The sequence below is a fragment of the Indicator indicator genome, chromosome 24 (assembly GCF_027791375.1).
Source record: "Indicator indicator isolate 239-I01 chromosome 24, UM_Iind_1.1, whole genome shotgun sequence".
NCBI lineage: Eukaryota > Metazoa > Chordata > Aves > Piciformes > Indicatoridae > Indicator > Indicator indicator.
This window is the reverse complement of record NC_072033.1, coordinates 2736888-2759061: the sequence shown is the minus strand read 5'-3', so window position 1 is coordinate 2759061 and position 22174 is coordinate 2736888. Positions and strand designations below refer to the sequence as shown.

Below are 22174 nucleotides of genomic sequence, written 5' to 3'. Positions count from 1 at the left end.
TTTAGAAAGCAAATGTGCAGAGCTGTCAGAGAACTGTTTGCCAGAGTGGCTGCTTCAGAGCATGGCTTTGCTGGCTGGGCAGCAGGAGGTGAAACCTCAGCACCCCTCAGTGCCACCCTGTGCACACTGGTGAGGTGTGCGGGCACACCTGGGCAGTGCCGAGGGGGTGTTAAGCAGTGGGAAAAGCAAAGCAAGCAGGCAGAAGTACTCTGAGGCAGCATCTTTGGGCATGAGGGGTGAAAGGGTGCAGTTGAGAGGCACTGGGATGGTGAACACAGGTGTCCTGAGCCTGCCCAGCACCACCTCAGCAAACCTGCTGCGCCCCAGGGCCATACTCTGCCTCTTCCCTGGGGTGGCTCAGGGCCATGCAGAGCGGCATGGGAACCTTGTGGGACTTTACCCCCCTACCCACCCTCATCTGTGTACTGGGTTCAGTTTTAGGCTCTTCACTCCAAGGACAGCAAGGTGCTGGAGTATGTCCAGAGAAGAGCAACCAGGCTGGTGAAGGGTCTTGGACACAGGTCTTGGGAGGAGCAGCTGAGGGAACTGGGGTTGGTTAGTCTGGAAGGGGGAGGCTGAGGGGAGACCTCATTGCTCTCTACAGCTCCGTGAAAGGAGGTTGGAGTGAGGTGGAAGTTGGTCTCCTCTCACATGCAGCAAGTGACAGGACAAGAGGAAACATCCTTAAGTTGTACCAGGAGAGGTTCAGGTTGGACATTAGGAAAAAGTTCTTCCCAGAGAGGATTCTCAGGCACTGTCCCAGGCTGCCCAGGTTGGTGGTGGAGTCCCCATCCTTGGAGGTGTTTCAAAGCTGCATGGATGTGGTGCTGAGGGAGGTGGTGCAGTGGCAGTGGCTTAGCAGCAGTGCTGGAATTGTGAGCTCTGGGGGAGTGCTTGGACTTGATGGCCTCAAAGGTCTCTTCCAACCTCAACAGTTCTATGATTCCATGATTGATTCAACCTTCACCCTTGCAGCTCTGCTGGGTGGGGAAATGCTTGTCCAGGACTGTCCCTAAGTGTTCCTACCTTCTCTCTGTGCAGTTGCTGGTGAGAAGAGGGTGCCAGTGATGCCCGGATCGCCCGTGGAAGTGAAGATACAGTCCAGGTCCTCTCCTCCCAACATGCCACCGCTGCCCCCCGTGAACTCCGGTGGCCCCCGGCCGGTCTCCTTCACCCCGACTGCACGTAAGACCCCAGGAACTTTTCTCTGGGACCAGCTGTAGCCAGGAGGAAAGGTTCTGCTTGCAGAATGTCTCTGCCACTGGGCAGCATGGCAAGCCCCAGCCATGCTGCAGGGCTAGCATGAAAGGGGAGCTGAGGCTCTGCTGCTGTGGGGCTGCGTGTGCAGGATGTGTAATGGGGTCTGTAACCACCCCCCCAAGACACACACACCTTCCTCATGCCTTGGGTCCTTCTCGTTGTGCAGCCTTGATTTCTGCCATAAACTCCTTCAGCAATGGAAGCCTTTTATCAGGAGAGCTTCAGACAGGCCAAGAGCCAGGCTTTGCAGTGGATCTTTTGGAGGAGCTAATTCCCACTCTGCTGTATCTCACTTTGCAGACAGCATTTCTGCAGCTGAGATTAGAAGGTTTTCTTTTTTTATCTGAGTTCCCAGCATGGCAAGTCCCTTGCTGTCCACCCAGCTTCTCTTTGCTCCACTTTGGCTGTGTGACCTTTGCTGTTGAGCTGCAGTAGATTGTGGCTCTGCTCAGCTGTGGCTCACCCTTGCATCCCTTTCTAGCTGGGTGCCTCTGTACCCAGGATGGACTCACAGCCTTCAGCCTTTCCCCACCCTTAGGCAACATTTAAGCCATTTAATGTCTTCTGGAATAAAGCTGCTTTACTTTGTTGGGCATGGAGTTATCTGCCCCCAGCATGTGGCACAGTTTCCAGGCTCTCCTCACCTCTCTTGCCCTGTGCCAGGTGTCTCCCTGGCTGGCTCTGCCCACAATGGTGTCTGGGACCTCTTTTCTGCCTTGGTGAGGCCACATCTAGGATACCATGTCCAGTTCTGGGCTCTTCTGTTCAAGAGGGCCAGGGACTTGCTGGAGAGGGCACAGCAAGGGGCTACAAAGATGCTGAGGGGACTGGAACATCTCCCTGATGAGGAAAGAGTGACAGAACTGGGGCTTTGTAGTCTGGAAAAGAGCAGCCTGAGAGGGGATCTCAACAGTGCTGATGAACACTTCAGGGGTGGGTGTCAGGAGGATGGGACCAGGCTTTTGTCAGTGGTGCCCAGTGACAGGACAAGGGGTAACAGGCACAAACTGGAGCTAAGAAGTTCCATCTAAACATGAGGAGGAACCTCTTGAATTTCAGGGCAACAGAGCACTGGAACAGGCTGCCCAGAGAGGTGGCAGAGTCTCCATCTCTGGAGACATTCCAGACCTGCTTGGATATGTTCCTTTGTTCTCTAGGTGATCCTGCCTTGGCAGAGGGGTTGGACTGGATGATCTCTGGAGGTCCCTTCCAACCTCTACCATTCTGTGATATCTGAGTGCTTGGCTCTGGCAGTGATCTCAGAGCTAGACTCCAGCCTCTTTCAGGACGCTCTAAAGTGCTGCTGGCAGTGGCTCTAACCAGCAGGTTACCCTGCCAGACACTTTGTCCCCAGCTTTATGCACCAAGGGGTTTTTAATGGCTCTCCTTTTGCTCAGGCAGAAAAAGACCATTAGCAAAGTGACAGAAATTAATTTTTCCAGGGAGGTTGCTTGGCACACTGCTAGGGGCCAGGGAGCCTGACTCTGCTGATTGCAGATGACTTAATTGCTGTTTCTAAGAGAGAAGAGAGATGCAGCCTGTGGTGAAGTTTACTCTTTGTTTTTTTTTTTTTTCACTTCTCAGCTGCACCAAAGGGACTTTGTCAGAGTCAGTGGGTGTGTGCCCTGCCCTGTAAAAGGCCATGGCTTGGACAGCTGAGAAAAAGCAGGCTGGGGAAATCATAGAATCACAGAATGGTAGGGGTTGGAAGGGACCTCCAGAGATCAAGTCCAACCCTGCTGCCAAAGCAGGGTCACGTAGGGCAGGCCACACAGGAACACAACCAGACCAGGCTTGAAAGTCTCTGGAGAAGGAGACTCCACAACCTCTCTGGGCAGCCTGCTCCAGCCTGCTCCACCACCCTCACAGTAAAAGAAGTTTCTCCTCTTGTTGAGGTGGAACTTCCTGGGTTCCAGTTTGTCTTATGCCCCTTGCCCTACCACAGGACATCACTGAAAAGAGCCTGGCCCCTTCTTGACACCCACCCTTCAGGTACTTAGAACCATGAATTTGGTCCCCTCTTGGCCTTCTTTTCTCCAGACCAAACAGTCTCAGGTCTCTCAGGCTTTCCTCATCAGATGTTCGACTCCCTTCATCATCTTCATAGCCTCCATTGGATGCTCGCCAGTGTATCCCTGTCACCCCTGAACTGGGAAGCCCAGAAGTGGACACAATACTCCAGCTGTGGCTTCACCAGGGCAGAGTAGAGGGGAAGGTGAACCTTCCTTGACCTGCTGCTCACACTCCTGTTAATGCACCCCAGGAGAGCAGAAAGGCCAGGCCTGCCTGCAGATCAGTACCAGAAGTGTTGGAGAAGCAAGGGAAGTCTTTGAGTACCAAGCCTAAGGCAGGGTTAACAGCAGCCCTGGGTGACGACTTCTGTACCCACAGCAATCTGCATCCTCCTCCCCCCACAGCTGTAATCCCACTGGTCCCAGTCCAGCACCAGTTGCTTCACCACTGTCTTCTCACCTGGAAGCAGAGGTCCCAAACCTGCTCTGTGGTCTGTGGGGGAGTAGATCCTGGTGCAGATGATCAGATAACTGCCAGCAGCCCTGCGGTGACGCCGTTTGCAGGGGGGTCGGGCAGGGTGAGCGCCGTTACAGGGGCTGCATCTAACAGCAGCCCTGAGCCCCCTTGGGCATCTCCTGAGTCCATCAGCCTGCACCACTCCCACCCTTGGCAGCCTCCCCTGAGGATCCCCCCCCAGCCCTGGGTGGATTGCACAGCCCCTGCTTCTCCCAGGGTATAAATAGAGCTGGTTGCTGTCTCTGGTGTTTAATTTGACAGAAGAGGAAGCGAAATAGAGAAGGGGGTAAAGTACCTTGGTTGTGGTCACCAGAGAGCATGGAGCTGTACAGCCCTGCTTGAGAGGACCTTCTCTGGGCAGCTTTCCCCCTGTTTACAACACTTTGACTGAGGAAGAAATGATTCTCATTGCTAGAAGCTTTCCCCTTCACATAGCTCAGCCTTTGCTGGTGCTCCGTGGCAGCTCACCCCATGAGGATGTGCTGTCTCTGCAGGTCATCTCTTCTCCTTTGCAGCCTTGGGGAAGCTTTGCCTTTGCACCTCCATCATCTCAATCCTGGCCTTCACCTTCATTTCATCATCTCTCTGTCTATGAAAGGACACACCTTTGTTATGCCCCAGCAGAGCCTGTCACTCCCTGGTTAGCAGGAACCACCTGATGGTCTCTTCAGCCTTATCTTTTCCTTGCATCTTAACTGACTCTGGGTAATCTTCTCTGGTTCCCTCCCAAGCTCACCACGGGAGGTCCAGGTGTCTGGAACCTTTCCAGCCTTCCACCCTGGTGTGCCCCAGAGTGGTTTAACTGCTCAAGTACTTCCTTTACAATGAGGGGAGTAAAATACTGCAACAGGTTGCCCAGAGATGTGGTTGAGGTCCCATCCCTGGAGACATTCAAGTGATGTGTCCCTGAGCTGCCTGATCTAGTTGGAGATGTCACAGCTCACTGCAGGAGTGTTGGGCAAGATGACCTTTGAGGGTCACTTCCAACCTGGTGCATTCTGTGATTCTGTTCCTGCTGCCTGTAGTGAGGATTTGGAATGGTTCTTGTGAGGATTTGGAATGGTCCTACAAGCTGGAGTGGAAATGTTGACCCTTTTTGTTGCAAGCTGCTGTTGTATCACAGCATGCACCTTCCCCTGCCCCACATGCAAGGGGCAGCCCTGCCAAGTGGCTTCAGTGCTTCTGCTCTGACCACTGGCATCTGAAATGGGTTTTACAGCTTGTGGTCTTCTTTTCTGTGCCTGCATCCATACGGAATTCAGGGATGGGCTTTGGGACTAACCCAGCGGCTCAGCTGAGGCTATATTTACCATGATGTACTTTTCACCTCTGAAGTTCTGGGTTTATTGGGAGCTGGGGCCCCAGGCACACAGCTGCTCTTCAGCCAGGGCTCTAGATTGCACAAGGGCTCCTGGGGATGTCAACAATTTGTTCTAATCCCTTGCTGAGCTCCCAGACTTCCAGCCCCTCGGTCTGTTTCGACATGCTTGCTGCTTACAGGAGGTGAAGCTGTGGATGGGAGCAGGTTGGAACAAACAACCATGCTTGCAAAACTCCCTGTAGTGCCCCAGGGATTGTGGGCAGGTGCCATGGGGCAGGGTGCTTCAACCATCCTTGGACAAGGTGGGGGCACATGTGCTGGGGTGTCTGCTAGTGGGATTGTGGCTGCAAGGGGCACTGATGGCTCAGCCTTGGGTCAGAAGACACTGCTCAGGAGCTCTTGCCAAGGGCTGTAAACTTTGAGCTAAAGCACCTTTTAATTCCTTGGGCTGAGTGGTGACTTTCTGCAGCCTAACACCACATCTCCCTGAGCTGCCTCAAATGCCAGTGGAGATGTCTCTGCCCTGGATGTGAAGCTCACTGAGAAAAGGTGGGGACAAAAAAGAAGAGGAAGCTACTGGCTATGCTGTCACACCTAAGTGATCCTAAAAGATAAGCTCCTGTGGATGCTTTGGCTGAGTGCATGGTTCTCAGGTGCTGGGTGCTGCAGAACTTCCCCGTGAGCTCAGGGGAAGGTTTGAGGAGAAGGCAGATGTGCTGCTGGTGACTTGCTCCATTGCTGGGTGCCCTCCAGCAGGGTCTGAGGGCTCTGCTCTGGCCATAGCTCCTTTTCTGGTTCTTGCCCTGTTTACTAGCAGCAATTCACCATCAGCAGCAGGCTCTTGGGTGGAAGATGGATCCTTTTACACACCACTCTGTACAGTGAGTGTGGGGAGACACTGGCACAGGTTGCCCAGGGTGGTTGTGGATGCCCCCTCCCTGGAGGTGTTCAAGGCCAGGTTGGGCAAGGCCTCGAGCAACTTGGTCTAGTAGAAGGTGTCCATTCCCATAGCAGGGCGTTGGAATTAGATGATCTTTAAGGACCTTTCCAACCCAAACCCAGTGACAGGACATGGACAACAGGTGTCAGCTGGGACACAGGAGGTTCCACCTCAGCATGAGGGGAAACTTTTTTACTGTGAGGGTGCTGGAGCCCTGCAGCATGCTGCCCAGAGAGTGGCTGTGGACTCTCACTCTCTGGAGACTTTGAAAACCCACCTGGAAGTGTTTCTGTGTGGCCTGCCCTAGGTGACCCTGCTTTGGCAGGGGGGTTGGACTCAGTGATGGAGTCCCTTCCAACCCAACCCATTCCATGATTCAGTGCCACAGGGATGTGCCCATCTGATGCTCACCATCGCTTCTGTCTCCCGCTTGCAGTGCCCAACGGCATAAACCATTCCCCTCCGACGCTGAACGGGGCACCATCCCCACCCCAGAGGTTCAGCAACGGGCCTTCCTCCTCCTCCTCCTCCTCCCTGACAAACCAGCAGCTCCCTGCCACGTGTGGTGCCCGGCAGCTCAGCAAGCTGAAGCGCTTCCTCACCACCCTGCAGCAGTTCGGCAACGACATCTCGCCGGAGATCGGGGAGAAGGTTCGCACCCTGGTCCTGGCGCTGGTGGTAAGCTCCCCCACTGCCTCTTTGGATGGGCTCCTGGCAGCCAGCTCGTGCCCACCTCGCATCTCTTTGTGTCTCCACAAGCAGAGCTGTTCTCTGTGGTTGTTTTCTGCTGAACTTGCTGACTTCATGGGGTTTTTTCCTTGGCTTCAGTGGGGTTCAAAATGCTGCTTGTCCGGTGGCTTTGGGGTGAGCTGCTGTGCAGCTACACCTAAGGAAACCTGGAAGGATTTGGGCAAAGCATCATAAGAAGGACACAGAACTGTTGGAGTGAGTCCAGAGGAAGCCACGAGGATGATCCGAGGGCTGGAGGACCTTTGCTATGAGCACAGGCTGAGGGAGCTGGGGTGTTCAGCCTGGAGAACAGAAGACTCTGGGTGGACCTTAGAGCTGCCTTCCAATACCTGAAGGGATCCTGCAGGAAGGCTGCAAAGGGACTTTTCATGAGGGTGTCTAGCAACTGGGCAAGAGGGAATGGTTTTAAGCTGAGAGGAAGTAGGGTTAGACTGGATCTTAGGAAGAAGTTCTTTGGTACAAGGGTGGTGAGACTCTGGAAGAGGTTGTCCAGAGTGCTTGTGGATGCCTCCTCCCTTTAAGTCCCTTCTGACCCAAACCTTTGCATGACCCTCTGCTTATGCTCTGCTGAAGGTGTGTACCTACAGTACAGGATAGATTCCATGGGTGGAGGGCAGTACCTTGGCTTACACTGTTGGACAGGGAAGAGGCTGTGCACGTTCCTCTGACACCACTGAGCGTGGTAATTGCTGCAGGACTGAACTTTGTACATGCAGCTTGTCAAATGCTGCTTGTCCCAGGAAGTACCCAGCCTCAGTAGGCACAGGGGGTGTGAGGAGAGTGCTAGTGGGGTGAGCAGCAGGCTATTGGTGACTTCATGGATGGATTAGATGGGAAGAACTGAAAGGAAGGCAGGAGAAGAGGACAGCATTCAGCTCTGAGCAGCTGGAACCACTCTCTGGCTCCACGCAGCCTGCCCCAGGCCACCTGGCCAGGGTGTAGGATATGCCAGCTGGGTCCTGCTGCTTTCCCAGAGCTGGTCCCTGCCTCCTGGCCCCAGTGCTGGGATGCTGCTGGGCAAGGCAGCGCCTGGCTGTGTGCAGCCTTCACCCCTTGCCTAGTGCTGCCCTGAGTCTTCCTGGCTTTGTGAGGCAGGATCTGATGCAAACCCTGTAAGGCCTGCAGTGGCAGATGCAGTCTGCCTTCCAGTTCTGTTTGTTTGGAGCCATTTCCCACATGTCTAAAAATAAGAACAAATTGTCATGGCGTTTCTTCATTGCTTTTCCTAGAACTCGACGGTGACCATTGAGGAATTTCACTGCAAGCTGCAAGAGGCAACCAACTTCCCCCTCCGGCCATTTGTCATCCCCTTCCTGAAGGTGACAGGGGGCTGGGGTGCTTGCTGATGCTCCATGTGACCCTCTGCAGCATGTCCTTCTGGAAAACCTCTTGTTTGAGGCACCATGGGGATCTGTTAACATCCAAGACATGCTGCATAGCCCTTGGCTTTGGCCACGTGGGACTAGCTTGTGGCAAGCTAATGATGTGACGATGCCACGTGGCTGCTTGTGTGGCAGGGGAAAAGGAGCCAGAGCAAGCTCCACTGGGCAGCTTCTGATCCTACAACCTTATTGCAGATGTTCAGATCCAGAATCCTGGAAGTGTTGGCGTATGAAGCACCTCTGGGGCAGTTGGGTGCTGGCAGCAGGGAGCACTTCCTGTGCCACTTGGGGCTTGGCTGCATCGATGTCAGGCCCTGCTCAGCTCTGGAGAAGGTCCGGGTGACTCTGGCAGCGCAGGCAGCAGGAGCTGGAGGCTGCTGTGTGGGGCTGCAGGGTGTTGTGTGCAGAGCAAGGGCTGTGGGCAGGGCTGGAGGCTCTCCCCTGCAGGCTGTGAAGCAGCCCTGTGTTTGCTCTGCAGGCCAACCTGCCGCTGCTGCAGCGCGAGCTGCTGCACTGCGCCCGGGCTGCCAAGCAGACGCCCTCCCAGTACCTGGCACAGCACGAGCACATCCTGCTCAGCATCAGCACCACCTCCCCTGCAGACTCCTCTGAGCTGCTCATCGAGGTCAATGGCAACGGCAAGAGGCACAGCCCAGACAGGTAACAGCCTTTGTCCCTCTACCTGGGGAGCTGTCGCTTTGGGTTCGGTTTTGCTGCTGGCAGGATGAGAGAGGTGACTGTCCCCAGGCACTCAGCACTGCTGAGGCTGCACTTCAAATACTGGGTTCAGTTTTAGGCTCCTCACTCCACTGAGGTGCTGGAGTGAGCCCAGAGAAGGGCTGGTGAGGAGCAGCTGAGGGAACTGGGGTTGTTCAGCCTGGAGCAAATGGAGGCTGAGGGGAGACCTCATTGCTCTCTACAACTCCCTGTAAAGAGGTTAGAGCCAGGTGGGGCTTGGTCTCTTCTTCCTAGTAACAAGTGAGAGGACTTGAGGAAATGGTCCCAGGTGGTACCAGGAGAGGTTTAGGTTGCACATTGGGAAAAATTTCAACCTCAAAGCATTGTCAAGCCCTGGAACAGGCTGCCCAGGGAAGTGGTGGAGTCCCCATCCCTGGAGGGATTTAAAAGCCATGGAGATGTGGTGCTGAGAGCGACATGGTTTGGCAGCAGGCTTGGCAGTGCTGGGTTAACATTGGACTTCCTTATCTTAAAAGTCTTTTCCAGTCTGAATGGTTCTGTAATTCCATAAAACTTCAAGCAGCATCCAGGGCTAAACTGTAGGATCTTATCGCTCCCAACAGCTGCTCTGACTGTCAGTAAGACACCAGTGCCTGCTGCTCCTGCACTGTGAATTCAAACTGGGAACCTTTCAGGCAGGTTCTGTCCCAGAGGCACTTGTTGGTAGCACTGAGCAAACTGAGCTGGAGAACTGAGTGGTTATTCACCTCCCTGGGCATCGAGTGGAGGCTGTGTCAAGATGGGAAGGATGTGGTTCATTTTCACCACTTGTTATTCAGAGTCAGAAGCTGTTATGTAATTATGTGGAGCATGCCTCAAATTCATCCAAACTGTGAAATTTTAATTTGGTCATGCTCAGGAAGATGAATCACAGTGCTGGGGCATCTTGAACTTCTTCTTTGCCAGTGGTCCCTCTGTGGATTTGTTCACAAGTTGAGTGGGGGGGGAGGGGACAGGACTAGATGGCCTTGAAAGGTCCCTTCCAACCCAAAGCATTCTCTGAGTCTGCTTGGTTTAGCTCCCTGCCTTTACACCCCAGTAAAACCAGCACAGCCCAAGCCCTGATCTGCTCTGTCTGAGCAGGTCTGTGCAGAGCTAACAAACTCCTCTCTCTCTCTCTGCTGTGTGGTTGCAGAAGGGAGGACAGCAGCTTTGAGAGGGAGCCGCTGCCGACGGAGCCTCCAGCCAAGAGGGTTTGCACCATCAGCCCTGCGCCCCGGCACAGCCCTGCCCTGACAATCCCTCTGATGAACCCTGGGGGACAGTTCCACCCCACCCCACCACCCCTCCAGCACTACACCTTGGAAGACATCGCCACCTCCCACCTCTACAGGGACCCCAGCAAGATGCTGGAGCACAGAGAGATGCGGGACAGGCACAGTGGCATCGGTGAGAAAGCCTTGGAGGGCTTTTAGTGGTAGGAGCTGGGGAGATCCAGCAGCTGAGCTTCAGCATTTTAAGGCCCTGCTTGGCTGCTGGCACCCAAAGCTGCGTAGTGCTGGGCACAGCCTCAGCAGAGCTTCTGCAGAGGGAGTTCAGAGAAAATCACTGGCATGGGAGGATGGAAAGTTTGTATTTCCCTTTATAGACACAAAGAGCCACCAAGGGTGAGGGACCCAGTCTGTGAGCTGGGTGTAGCCAACCCAGCAGGCAAGAGTGGGGTCAGGGAAATGCAAATCAGCTTTTCCAAGATCACTGAAGCAGCAGAGCAGAGCCTGGCCCCCAGGCCCCATTTCTCTCTGGGGTGTATGGGAGGTACAGGCTGTGTTTCCAACAGGACAGCCTGAATCACAGGCTCTGAGCTCCTGGGGGTATGTCCTGAGGGATCCAGCTCCCTAGGAAGGTCACATCCAGACCTGTGAGTGGATTGTAGCACACAGGGACGGAGTTAAGAATGAAAACACTGATGTGGGGTTGCCCCTGCAGAGCCACCTCCTTGAGATGTGTTTTAAACTCCTGTAGCTGGGAGTACAGCTCTTTATTATCCCTTCAGGGCCACCTTCCCCCCTACCCCAACACTTGTGTGAGGTCTCCTGGCCTTGTTCTGGGTTCAGGACAGCATGGTCTGCCTGTTGTAGTTGGCTGGCAGAGTCTTCTGCAGGTTTAATGCTGAACAAACCTTGGCTCGGGGCTGGAGCACCTCACCTGTGGGGACAGGCTCTGAGAGTTGGGTTTGTTCAGCCTGGAGAGGAGACCTGTCTGGGGAGACCTCAGAGCAGCCTTCCAGTACCTGAAGGGGGCTACAGGAGAGCTGGGGAGGGACTTTTGGCGAGGGTCTGTGGTGACAGGAGGAGAGGGAATGGATTGGAGGAGAGGGAATGGATTGGAGGAGAGGGAATGGATTGGAGGAGAGGGAATGGATTGAAGGAGAGGGAATGGATTGAACAGAGGGGAGATTGAGACTGGAGATGAGGAAGAAATTCTTGACAGTGAGGGTCACTGGCACAGGTTGCCCAGGGAGGTTGTGGATGCCCCCTCTGTGAAGGTGTTCAAGGCCAGGCTGGATGAGGCCTTGAGCAGCCTGGGCTGCTGGGGGGTGTCCCTGCCCATGGTGGCAGTGGGGACTGGAACTGGATCATCTTTCAGGTCCCTTCCAACCCAACCCATTCCATGAATCTGTGATCCATCCAATGGCTCTTCTGGCTGTGCCTTGTTGCAGGTTTGAATGGAGGCTACCAGGACGAGCTGGTGGACCACCGCTTAACGGAGAGAGAGTGGGCTGACGAGTGGAAGCATCTCGACCACGTAAGGAACTCCAGGGGGTGTGGGAAGCTCGCTGGGATGCAGCAACCCCAGGGTTCCACCTGCCCCAGTTTGTCACTTTCTTGTTGTGGATACCGTACCCAGGCTTGTAGAAGAACAAGCCCCCACACAAAGGTGGATAGTGGAAGGGCAGATAGGTAGCACTTCCCTGGCAGCATTTTGCTGCCCACGGTCAGTAGATGCCAAAATCACCCTGGATAATGTGTCTGGAGCTGAGGAACTTCTGCAGAGCATGACCACATGCTGCCTTAGCTGGCTGAGCAACCAAACCCAACCTTGTCCCTACCTGGGTCTTTTCTGCCCTAGCTTTGGGCAGCACTGGACTGAGAAGCTTGCAGATGTGCTATGGGCTGTGAGGATGTGGAGGTAGAAAATAAGCAAGGCCATCATTGCTGCTTCTAAGACTGCCCCTGAGGCTCCAGCCTTCATGGGCCTCAGGTGGGCACCAACAGCAAGAGTTGGGACTTCTGTCAGACGTTCTTTGGCCTCTTCCATCTGAGCAAGGCTGCTTCCAGCCACTCCACTATAGGGTTCCCCTGAAGAGATGGGACTGAAATTCAGCTTTGATCATGAATGCAGAGACAAATGAGAGGGACCTCCTGCTTGCTCATGTTCTAAAGATGTTGGGGTGGTGTTTTGGGGGGTGAAGGTTGGATTAGAGGCCCCATAGCTGTATATACGTGAGCTGGGATCCTGGCACCAGAATCACAGCCAGCCCTTGCATGAGCACTCTGGTACCTTGGGAAAGCAGTGAGATTTTTCCTCTCCTTCTCTAGGAGCCAAGCTTGAAGGTATTTAGTCACCTCCTGTGGTGGTGACCAAGGCCAAGCTACAGGTGTGACCACCTCCTTCCCCCTCAGCACTGCTGCAGTGCCTGTGGGTCCAGAACTGCATCTAACCTGCATTTTTCACACCACATTGCCCAAAATACCCTTCTCAGGGCCTGCTCCTGTGGTGTGACCTCATGTTTCACCCTCTGAGGAGAACCTGGGGAGCCATCATGAAGGCACCTTCCCTGTGATAGGACAAGGGGCAATGGGTATAAACTCCAGCACAGGAGGTTCCACCTCAATACGAGGAGGAACTTCTTCACTGTGAGGGTCCCAGAGCATTGGAGCAGGCTGCCCAGAGAGGTTGTGGAGTCTCCTTCTGTGGAGCCTTTGCAGCCCTGTCTGGATGTGTTCCTGTGTGACCTGCGCCGGATTCTATGGCCCTGCTCTGTCAGGGGGTTGGACTGGATGATCTTCTGAGGTCCCTTCCAACCCCTAACATCCTGTGATGTATTCCTCTGTGTCCTGTGATGGATTCTATGGCCCTGCTCTGGCAGAGGGGTTGGACTGGATGATCTTCTGAGGTCCCTTCCAACCCCTAACATCCTGTGATGTATTCCTCTGTGTCCTGTGATGGATTCTATGGCCCTGCTCTGGCAGAGGGGTTGGACTGGATGATCTTCTGAGGTCCCTTCCAACTCCTAACATCCTCTGATCCTGTGATGTGTTCCTGTGTGACCTGCGCCGGATTCTGTGGCCCTGCTCTGTCAGGGGGGTTGGACTGGATGATCTCCAGAGGTCCCTAACGTGCTGTGGTCCCTCCTGCAGGCGCTGAACTGCATCATGGAGATGGTGGAGAAGACGAGGCGCTCGATGGCGGTGCTGCGGCGCTGCCAGGAGGCGGACCGGGAGGAGCTGAACTACTGGAAGCGGCGCTGCAGCGAGGCCGAGCCGCGCAAGGCGGGCAGCGAGCTCCTGGCACGCCACAGCCCCAGCAGCTCCGACTCCATGGGCAGCGGTGAGCCAGGCCACGGGGCCCTGCCAGCCCCTCTGGCAGCAGTGGGTGTCTGGCTAGGACAGAGCTGTGTTGAGCCCCCTCCCTGGAGGTGTTCAGCGCCAGGCTGGATGAGGCTTTGAGCAGCCTGGGCTGGTGGGAGGTGTTCCAACCCCCTGCCACAGGGCAGCAACTGGGTGATCTTGAAGGTTCCTTCCAACCCAAACCATTCTGGGGCTCTGTAGTAAAGGGATTGGTGATGTATTCAGATGATAATAGATATATAGAGTTAGGCTGGAGATTGGGAAGAAATTCTTGACAGTGAGGGTGGGGAGACACTGGATCTGGTTGCCCAGGGAGGTTGCCAATGTCCCCTCCCTGGAGGTGTTCAAGGCCAGGTTGGATGAGGCCTTGAGCAGCCTGGGATGGTGGGAGGTGTTCCAACCCCCTGCCACAGGGCAGCAACTGGGTGATCTTGAAGGTTCCTTCCAACCCAAACCATCTTGCGAATCTGGGAATTAAAGACTAAAGCAGTGCTTGAAGCTTGGGAGAGAGACAAGTCATCAGCTCATGGGTGAGCTCCTGGAAGCAGCTTTTGTTGGTGTCTGAAGACAGCTTCAAGCAGCAGCTTCTGCCAGTGTCAGGAGGATCAGGGAATCAGAATGGTTTGGGTTGGAAGGCAGCTTGAAGATCATCTCGTTGCAACCCTCCTGCCATAGGCAGGGACATCTCCCATTAGACCACGCTGCTCAAGGCCTCATCCAACCTGGCCTTGGACGCCTCCAGCCTTGGAGCCTCCACAGCTTCTCTGGGCAGCCTATTGCAGAGCCTCACCACCCTCCTGGGGAAGAATTTCTTCTTAATGTCTAATCTAAATCCAGTTTCATTCAGTTTGAAGCCATTTCCCCTTGTCCTGTCACTCCATGCCTTTGTCAAAAGTCCCTCCCCAGCTCTCCTGCAGCCCCCTTCAGACAGTGGAAGGCTGCTCTAAGGTCTCCCTGGAGCCTTTTCTTCTCTGGGCTGGACAACCTCAACTCTCTCAGCCTGTCCCCATAGGGGAGGTTCTCCACATTCTCCCTGTCACTGAGCTGTCCTTGCTGACCAAACCAAGCTGAGTTCATCCAAAGTTGAGAAGGTGAAAAGGCAGGAGAGGTGCTGGGTTCCTCTCCTCCTCCCTTCCATCCTGCCTTGCCTAAAGGGTTTTAAATGCCAAGGTCTGCTAATACTAAATATACCCGGGGCTGCTCTAGGTGTAGGAGCCTGCTCCCTGGGTTCTCAGGGCTATTTTTGTATCATGAGCCAACTTATCTTTATTAAAGTGACTATTTCTCCCCTGCAGTATGCAGGGCTTTGGCCCTACACAAGAGGCAATGCTGCTTTGACTCGTTTTTAACCAATCAAATCTGCTGCAGATCAAAGAGCCCAGCCCTGATCAGTAGATGATAAAAATGTTTTCTGACAGGAAGAATCATGTCAAGCTAACCCCAGCCTCAGTTTGATTTCTGTCTGACTTGGTGGTGTACAACACAAAGAGTGAATCCTCCTGCAAGGAGACAGAGCTGGGTGTGTGACAGCCCAGGGAGCACAGCCAGCTCCTAGCCCTTCTCTGTTGAACAGATCCTGGCTAAGGGGCAGCCTCACCTCGTTAAAGGTCCTGTCATAGAATCACAGAATGGACTGGGTTGGAAGGGACCTCCCAGGGTCATCCAGTCCAACTTCTCTGCAATCAGCAGAGACATCCTCCACCAGAGCAGCTTGCACAGAGCATTGTCAAACCTGGCCCTGAATATCTCCAGGGATGGGGCTTCAACTACCTCCCTGGTCAGCCTGTTCCAGTGTTCCACCACCCTCATGGTGCAGAACTTGTTCCTCACTTCCAACTTAATCTGCTCTTCTCCAATTTCAAACCATTGCCCTTCATCCTGTCACTGCAGACCTTTGGAAACCGTCCCTCTGCAGCCTTCTGGTAGCCCCCTTCAAGTCCTGGAAGGCCACTTTAGTTTGTTTTATAAACTGGGAGGTCACTGATGTGATTTATAAAACACAAGAGGTCATTGATGCTTTCACCCCATGGGACCTCAGGCAGATTTTCAGGCTCTGTTGTGGTTGTGAGAAGGTGCAGTCAGATGATTCTGCCCCTTGACTGCTCTGCTGAGACCCCACCTTGAATACTGCCTCCAGTTCTGGTGTCCCCATCAGAAGAAGGACACAGAGCTGTTGGAGAGAGTCCAGAGGAGGCCACAAAGATGATCCAAGGGCTGGAGCACCTTGGGTATGAAGATAGGCCGAGGGAGCTAGGGCTGCTCAGCCTGGAGAAGAGAAGGCTCCAGGGGAACCTTAGAGCTGCCTTCCAGTACCTGAAGGGAGCCTACAGGAAGGCTGCAGAGGGACTTTTCATGAGGGTGTCTATAGACAAGCCAAGGGGGAATGGTTTGAAGGTGAGGGAGAGCAGGGTTAGACTGGGTCTTAGGAAGAAGTGGTGGTGAGACTCTGGCACAGGCTGCCCAGGGAGGTTGTAGCTGCCTCCTCCCTGGGGGTGTTCAAGGCCAGGTTGGATGAGGCCTCGAGCAGCTGAGTCTAGTGAGAGGTGTCCCTGCCCACGGTGGGGAGGTTGGAGTGGATGATCTCTGATGTCCCTTCCAACCTCTGTTCCCCAGTTGTGCCACAGGCTGAAGTAAGCTCACCACCTCCCTGGGTGCTTTGGTTTTCCCCCAGCCTTTGATCGAAACCAGCTTTTGCTTTGACCCTTCAGGGAGTTTCTGAAGATAGAACCCAGACAGAACCCAGAACAAGGCTTCTGAACAGCTTCCCCATGTGCCTGCAGCCTGTGTCGAGGTCCTTGTGTGCCTGTCCCCATCTGTCACAGGCTCTTGGCAGGCTGTGGGTGCAGGGGAATGTATACACCTCAGCATCAGAGCTGCTGCAGGCCAGGCTGTCCATCACCTGCAGCCCCTAGGATGGGAAGTGCTGTGCTGAAGATGAACTGTGGAGAGATGGCTGCAGAGGTGCTGAGCGGTGCAGATGTTTGATGGCTCAGACTGATGAGCAGTGCCTGTTGTTAGAGAGCACCAGGAGATGGAGATGGCTTCCACAGCCTCATAAATGATGCAAGGCCCTAATTAAATGTCGTAATTTATCATCTGAGTGTCTGATGAATGGCTTCAGCTGTCAGAGTCCTCAGCTTTGAGCTATAGCTGGTGAATTCTGCCCTGCCCCGGGGTGCAGAGAGGTCCTGCTGGGCACTTCAGCAGCAGCTGGGTGAGACAAGGCTTTGCCAACCTGTCCCTCTGTCCCTTGTCCCCACAGATTCGTTGCGGGAGTTCAGCAGCAGGGCAGGAACAGGCTACGTCACCGAGGAGATCTGGAAAAAAGCTGGTGAGGGGCTGCTGGGGTCTGGGCCAGGGGTCCTGCTGGGGACCTGGGGCAGGGGTCCTGCTGGGGACCTGGGGCAGGGGTCCTGCTGGGGACCTGGGGCAGGAGCTGTGCTGGGGACCTGGGGCAGGAGCTGTGCTGGGGACCTGGGGCAGGGGTCCTGCTGGGGACCTGGGGCAGGAGCTGTGCTGGGGGCCTGGGGCAGGAGCTGTGCTGGGGGCCTGGGGCAGGAGCTGTGCTGGGGACCTGGGGCAAGGCTGTGCTGGGGACCTGGGGCAGGAGCTGTGCTGGGGACCTGGGGCAGGGGTCCTGCTGGGGTCTGGGCCAGGGGTCCTGCTGGGGACCTGGGGCAGGGCTGTGCTGGGGACCTGGGGCAGAGCTGTGCTGGGGGCCTGGGGCAGAGCTGTGCTGGGGACCTGGGGCAAGGCTCTGCTGGGGACCTGGCACAGGAAGGTGCAGGAATGCTCTGGGATGTGCATGTTGGGTTCCCCAGTGCACCTGGATCATGAAATCATAGAATGGCCTTTGATTGGAAAAGACCTTAAGACCACAGAGGCCAGCCATGACCTAACATATACATCCATGTCCCTAAGGTCCTCATCCAGACATCTTTTAAACCACCTCCAGGGATGGTGACTCCACCACCTCCCTGGGCAGCCTGTTCCAGTGCCCAGTGACCCTTTTGGGGAAGACATTTTTCCTAAGATCCAACCTAAACCTCCCCTGGTGCAACTTCAGGCCATTTCCTCTCATCCTATCACTTGTTACCTGGGAGAAGAGGCCCCAGCCTCCTCTCAGGAAGTTCTAAAGAGCAATGAGGTCTCCCCTCAGCCTCCTTTTCTCCAGGGTAAACAACCCAGGTCCCTCAGCTGCTTCTCATAGGACCTGTGTGCAAGGCCCTCCAGCAGCTTTTTTGCCCTTCTCTGGACATGCTCCAGCCCCTCAATGTCCTTCTTGTAGTGAGGGTCCCCAAACTGAACCCAGTACTTGAGGTGTGGTCTAAACTCAGGATGTGTCTGGGTTTATCCCAGGGGCTCTGCTCCTTGTGTGCTGTGGCAGTGGGGATTCCATAGGGCCCGGCCTGGCTGCTGCCAGGAGCAGTGGTGGTGCTGAGCATGCTCCACAGCTCTGGAAGGTGTCCAGAGAAGGGCCACGAGGATGAGCAGAGGGCTGGAGCTGCTGTCCTATGGAGACAGACTGAGAGAGTTGGGATTGTTCAGTCTGGAGAAGAGAAGGCTCCCAGGAGACCTTCTTGTGGCCTTCCAGCATCTGAAGGGGCTCCAAGAAAGCTGGGGAGGGACTTCTGAGGGTGTCAGGGAGTGATAGGACTGGGGGGGATGGAGCAAAACTAGAAATGGGGAGATTCAGATTGGATGTTAGGAAGAAGTTCTTCACCATGAGGGTGGTGAGAGCCTGGCAGAGGTTGCCCAGGGAGGTGGTGGAAGCCTCATCCCTGGAGGTTTTTGCAGCCAGGCTGGAGGTGGCTGTGAGCAACCTGCTGTGGTGTGAGGTGTCCCTGCCCATGGCAGGGGCTTGGAACTGGCTGAGCCTTGAGGTCCCTTCCAACCCTGACCATTTCGTGATTCTCCCAGCACTCCATTCTGTCGGGGTGGGGGGTCCGCTGCTCCTGGGGCGGGTGTGTGAAGCTGCTCTTGTCCTCCAGAAGAAGCTGTGAACGAGGTGAAGCGCCAGGCCATGTCGGAGGTGCAGAAGGCAGTGGCCGAGGCGGAGCAGAAGGCCTTTGAGATGATCGCCTCCGAGAGGGCGCGCATGGAGCAGACCATCGCCGACGCCAAGCGCCAGGCCACCGAGGATGCCTTCCTGGTGATCAACGAGCAGGAGGAGTCCACAGAGGTGAGGTGCCAGGGGGCATCCTAGCCAAGGGCCTTCCAAAGTCTTAGAAAGCCTCCAGGTTCTGCCTGGCAGTGACTTGGGTCACAGAGTCACAGAGTTGTCAGGGTTGGAAGGGACTCCAAGGACTATCTAGTTCTAACCCACCTGCCATGGGCAGGGCCACCCTCCATCCCTTTCCTTTTGGAGCCTCTCTTGTCTGTATCTAGAGGGATAAAGCTGATACCATTCAAACCCCTTTGGCTTTTGGTGTTGCTGTCAGGGGAATCTGCCTGACTGGTGCCTGTGGCACCTGTGAGTGAGCAACAGCCACATGAAGGCACCAGTGGGCACCGTGAGCTGGACCCAGTGTAATAACCAGGGACTGCTTGGGACACTTTTCACTAGATGGGGTTGTCCAAAGCCACATCCAGCCTGGCCTTCAAAACCTCCAGGGATGAGGCTTCCACCACCTCCCTGGGCAACCTCTGCCAGTCTCTCACTGCCCTTGTGGTGAAGAATTTCTTCCTAATGTCTAATCTAATCTCCCCTTCTCCAGCTTGGATCCATCCCCCCTGGTCCTATCACTACCTAAAAAGTCCCTCCCCAGCTTTCTTGGAGCCCCCTTCAGATACTGGAAGGCCGTAAGAAGGTCTCCTGGGAGCCTTCTCCTCTCCAGACTGAACAGCCCCAACTCTCTCAGGCTGTCCTTATAGGAGAGGAGCTCCAGCCCTCTGCTCATCCTGGTGGCCCTTCTCTGGACACAGTCCAGCATGCAGGTTGCCCTTCCCTGGAGCAGGGCTGACCAGTGCAGCCCAGCTGCTCCACCACCCTGCTTTCCTGCTTCTGCAGCTCTTTGCTGCTGGCTGCAGAAGTGGTGCCTGGTGCAAGGTGCCCACAGGGCAGGGTTGGATGCAGGCAGGCACTAGCAGAGGCTTCATCCCCGCAGCTGACCTTGCCCTCCCCAGTCTGTGGTTGTCAGCATGCAGGTCCAGCTGCAGGGAGCTGTTCCTCCCCCAGTCTCCTCACAGCAGCTGCAGCCTCAGCTCCTGGTGCTGGCCTCTTGTCCCCCAGCTCAGAGCTGAGCTCACAGGGAAGCTGTGGCTGCTGTGAGCCCTCCAGCTGACAGCTCTCCCAGCAACCAGAGGGGCTCTGCTCTGCTCCCAGATTGAAGCCCGGGCTCTGGCAGTGCTTCCACCTGCTTGGGAGGCTTTCAAATGAGCTTTTTCTTTTCCAAATGAGCCTGCTCTGACCTCTTGTGCAGCCAGGCAGGGTGCAGAGCAAATGGTGCCTGTGCAGCAAGGCTGAAATCCCTGCAGAGAGCACTTGGCTGGGAGCGGTCCCAGCGCAGAGCTGCTTCAAACAGGAAATAAAAGGAGCCAGGAGCAGCATCTGCAGCCTGGTTTTGAGTCCTGCCTGCTGTTCCCTCTGAGCACTTGGGTGGATCTAGGGGTGGAGATGTCACGGGTGCAGCCTGGCAGGCGGTTTGGGACAGCCTAGAGGTTAGCAGCCTCGGCAGAGGGCTGGGAAAGAGCAGGAATGAATGGATTGCTTATCTGAACGTTGCTAAATCTGGGCAGGGGTGGGGGGTGCTGACCAGCCCCCTCCAGAGCTGTCGAGTCAGCAGCAGCCGGCAGCTCCCCCCCGAGGGAACTGGACCCCTCCTGCAGCGGTGGTGTCTCTGGTCTTGCAGAGCTGCTGGAACTGCGGGCGCAAGGCCAGCGAGACCTGCAGCGGCTGCAACATCGCTCGCTACTGCGGCTCCTTCTGCCAGCACAAGGACTGGGAGCGGCACCACCGCATCTGCGGCCAGGGCCTGCACGGCCAGAGCAAGCCCCTGGCCCTGCCCGCGGCCCGAGCTGCCGCCGCCGCCAAGAGCCTGGACGGCGTGGCCAGCCCTGCCCTCGAGAAGAGCTCGGCCGCCACCTCCCGCTCCTCCACCCCGGCCTCCGTCACTGCCATAGAGACAAACGGACTCTGAAGGGCAGGTTTGGGTTCAGCCCTCTTGATTCGTTTCCCTGAGGGGGTTTTAAGCCAAAACCATCCTCCTCCCCTCCCCCACCCAGCAACTGGTACCAGCTGCCACCTTTGACACCTGGCTCTCAGCACTTGGGCTTCACCTTCCCATCCTGCCCCTTTTCTTTTGTAGCTTGTGAAGAACTGGGGCCAGCCCTGCCCACGGCACCTCCCTGCCTGTCTCTTTGCAGGGGGGTCCCAGAGAGTCACTCAGGACCCTGGAGGGAATTCAGGCACTGCCTGGGGGGACCTGGACTGTGTGGAGAGTGCTGCCAGTGCACATGGGAGATACCAAGCCCCATCCTCAGGGGTCAGATCCCCCCTGAGGTGCCTGAGCCACCTCCTGCAGCCATGTTTCTTCCATAGCCTGCAGCCACTCTGTGCCCTGCTCCCAGCCAGCAGTGTCTCAGGGGGCAGTGCTGCCTGGGTGTCGCTGTGGGCAGAGCAGAGCTGATTCCCAGCAGCAGCATCTTGTCCTCCAGCAGAATGGCAAAAGCCAAGCCCTCTTCTCTCCTCTCCTCTTCTCCTGCCAGCGGGTTGGCAGCTGATAATTGCAGAGGGAGGAGAGGAACCATCTGCTCTAAACCAAGTGTCAGTGCCAGGAACATGGAGCTGGTCACTTCTGGATGGCATGGGCTTAGTCCTGGTCTGTGATGGGGCAGACAGTTAGGGTGCTCCCTGGGGAGGGGCTGTTGCTGGGGGTAAGCACAGAGCAGATCTGGATGGGTTGCAGGCAGTTCTAGCACCTTCCACCTGGGCCCTCTTACTTTGCTATGCAGAAAACGTTGGGTTGGGTTTCTTTCACTGCGTGGAAGTTGTTGGTGGGAGAGCTCCTGCTGTGGTGTTCCTCCCATGGTGCTGAAGGGTCAGTTATGGTCTCTTCTCTCCCCTTGCCTTGGCCAAACTGTTAAAAGCAGGCAGGACTTGGTGTCCTGTGGTGGTTCTCACCCCCAGCCCAAGGAGCTGCTGTGGTGCTGCTCCCTGGAGGGGCTGTGCAGCCACTGCCAGCTCATCCAGCTTGCAGAGGCCACCCCACGCCTGCAGAGTGAGCTCCTGTGGGGATTCTGTGGTCAGCCCAAGGAGGTCCTTTGCTCAGAGAGTCTCTGACGTGTTGTGGAAGGAGGGATCAGGGCAGGGAAACCCAACAGTCAACACTGACCCCCAGCAGGGCTCTTCTGGGGCCCAGCAGAGCTGATCTCAGATCCTTCGTGGAGGCCATCAGAGGGCTGGGCAGTGTCCCCTGGGGTGCTGTGCCAGTTTCCCATACTGCTCCCCAGCAGGCTGTAGGGCAGCAGCCATTCAGCAAGGCCCTGCCTGCTCCTGCACAGTGCTGGGCTGCAGCCCAGTGAGCAAGGAACTCCCAAATTCTTTGTGATCACTTTTCCCATGGATCATGGAGCAGCAGGAATGACCCACACCAGGCTGCAGCGCTGGGGCTGTGCCAGTGACCTGCTGAACCAGCCCTGGCCCTCAGGAAGAGCTGCTGCCCTGGGGGGGGCCCAGCCCTGA

General features: G+C 55.8%; 1 protein-coding gene across 1 annotated transcript; it reads left to right on the top strand.

Annotated features, from left to right (window-relative positions):
* The first annotated feature begins 1034 nt into the window (after positions 1–1034).
* CBFA2T2 (CBFA2/RUNX1 partner transcriptional co-repressor 2) lies at positions 1035–20630 on the top strand. The gene is made up of 10 exons (XM_054391769.1): positions 1035–1185; positions 6487–6728; positions 8030–8119; positions 8661–8842; positions 10056–10309; positions 11580–11665; positions 13282–13471; positions 16754–16822; positions 18483–18673; positions 20343–20630. Exons 1-10 carry the CDS (start codon positions 1068–1070, stop codon positions 20628–20630), a joined length of 1710 nt encoding a protein of 569 aa, XP_054247744.1. The 5' UTR covers positions 1035–1067.
* Positions 20631–22174: the final 1544 nt, after the last annotated feature.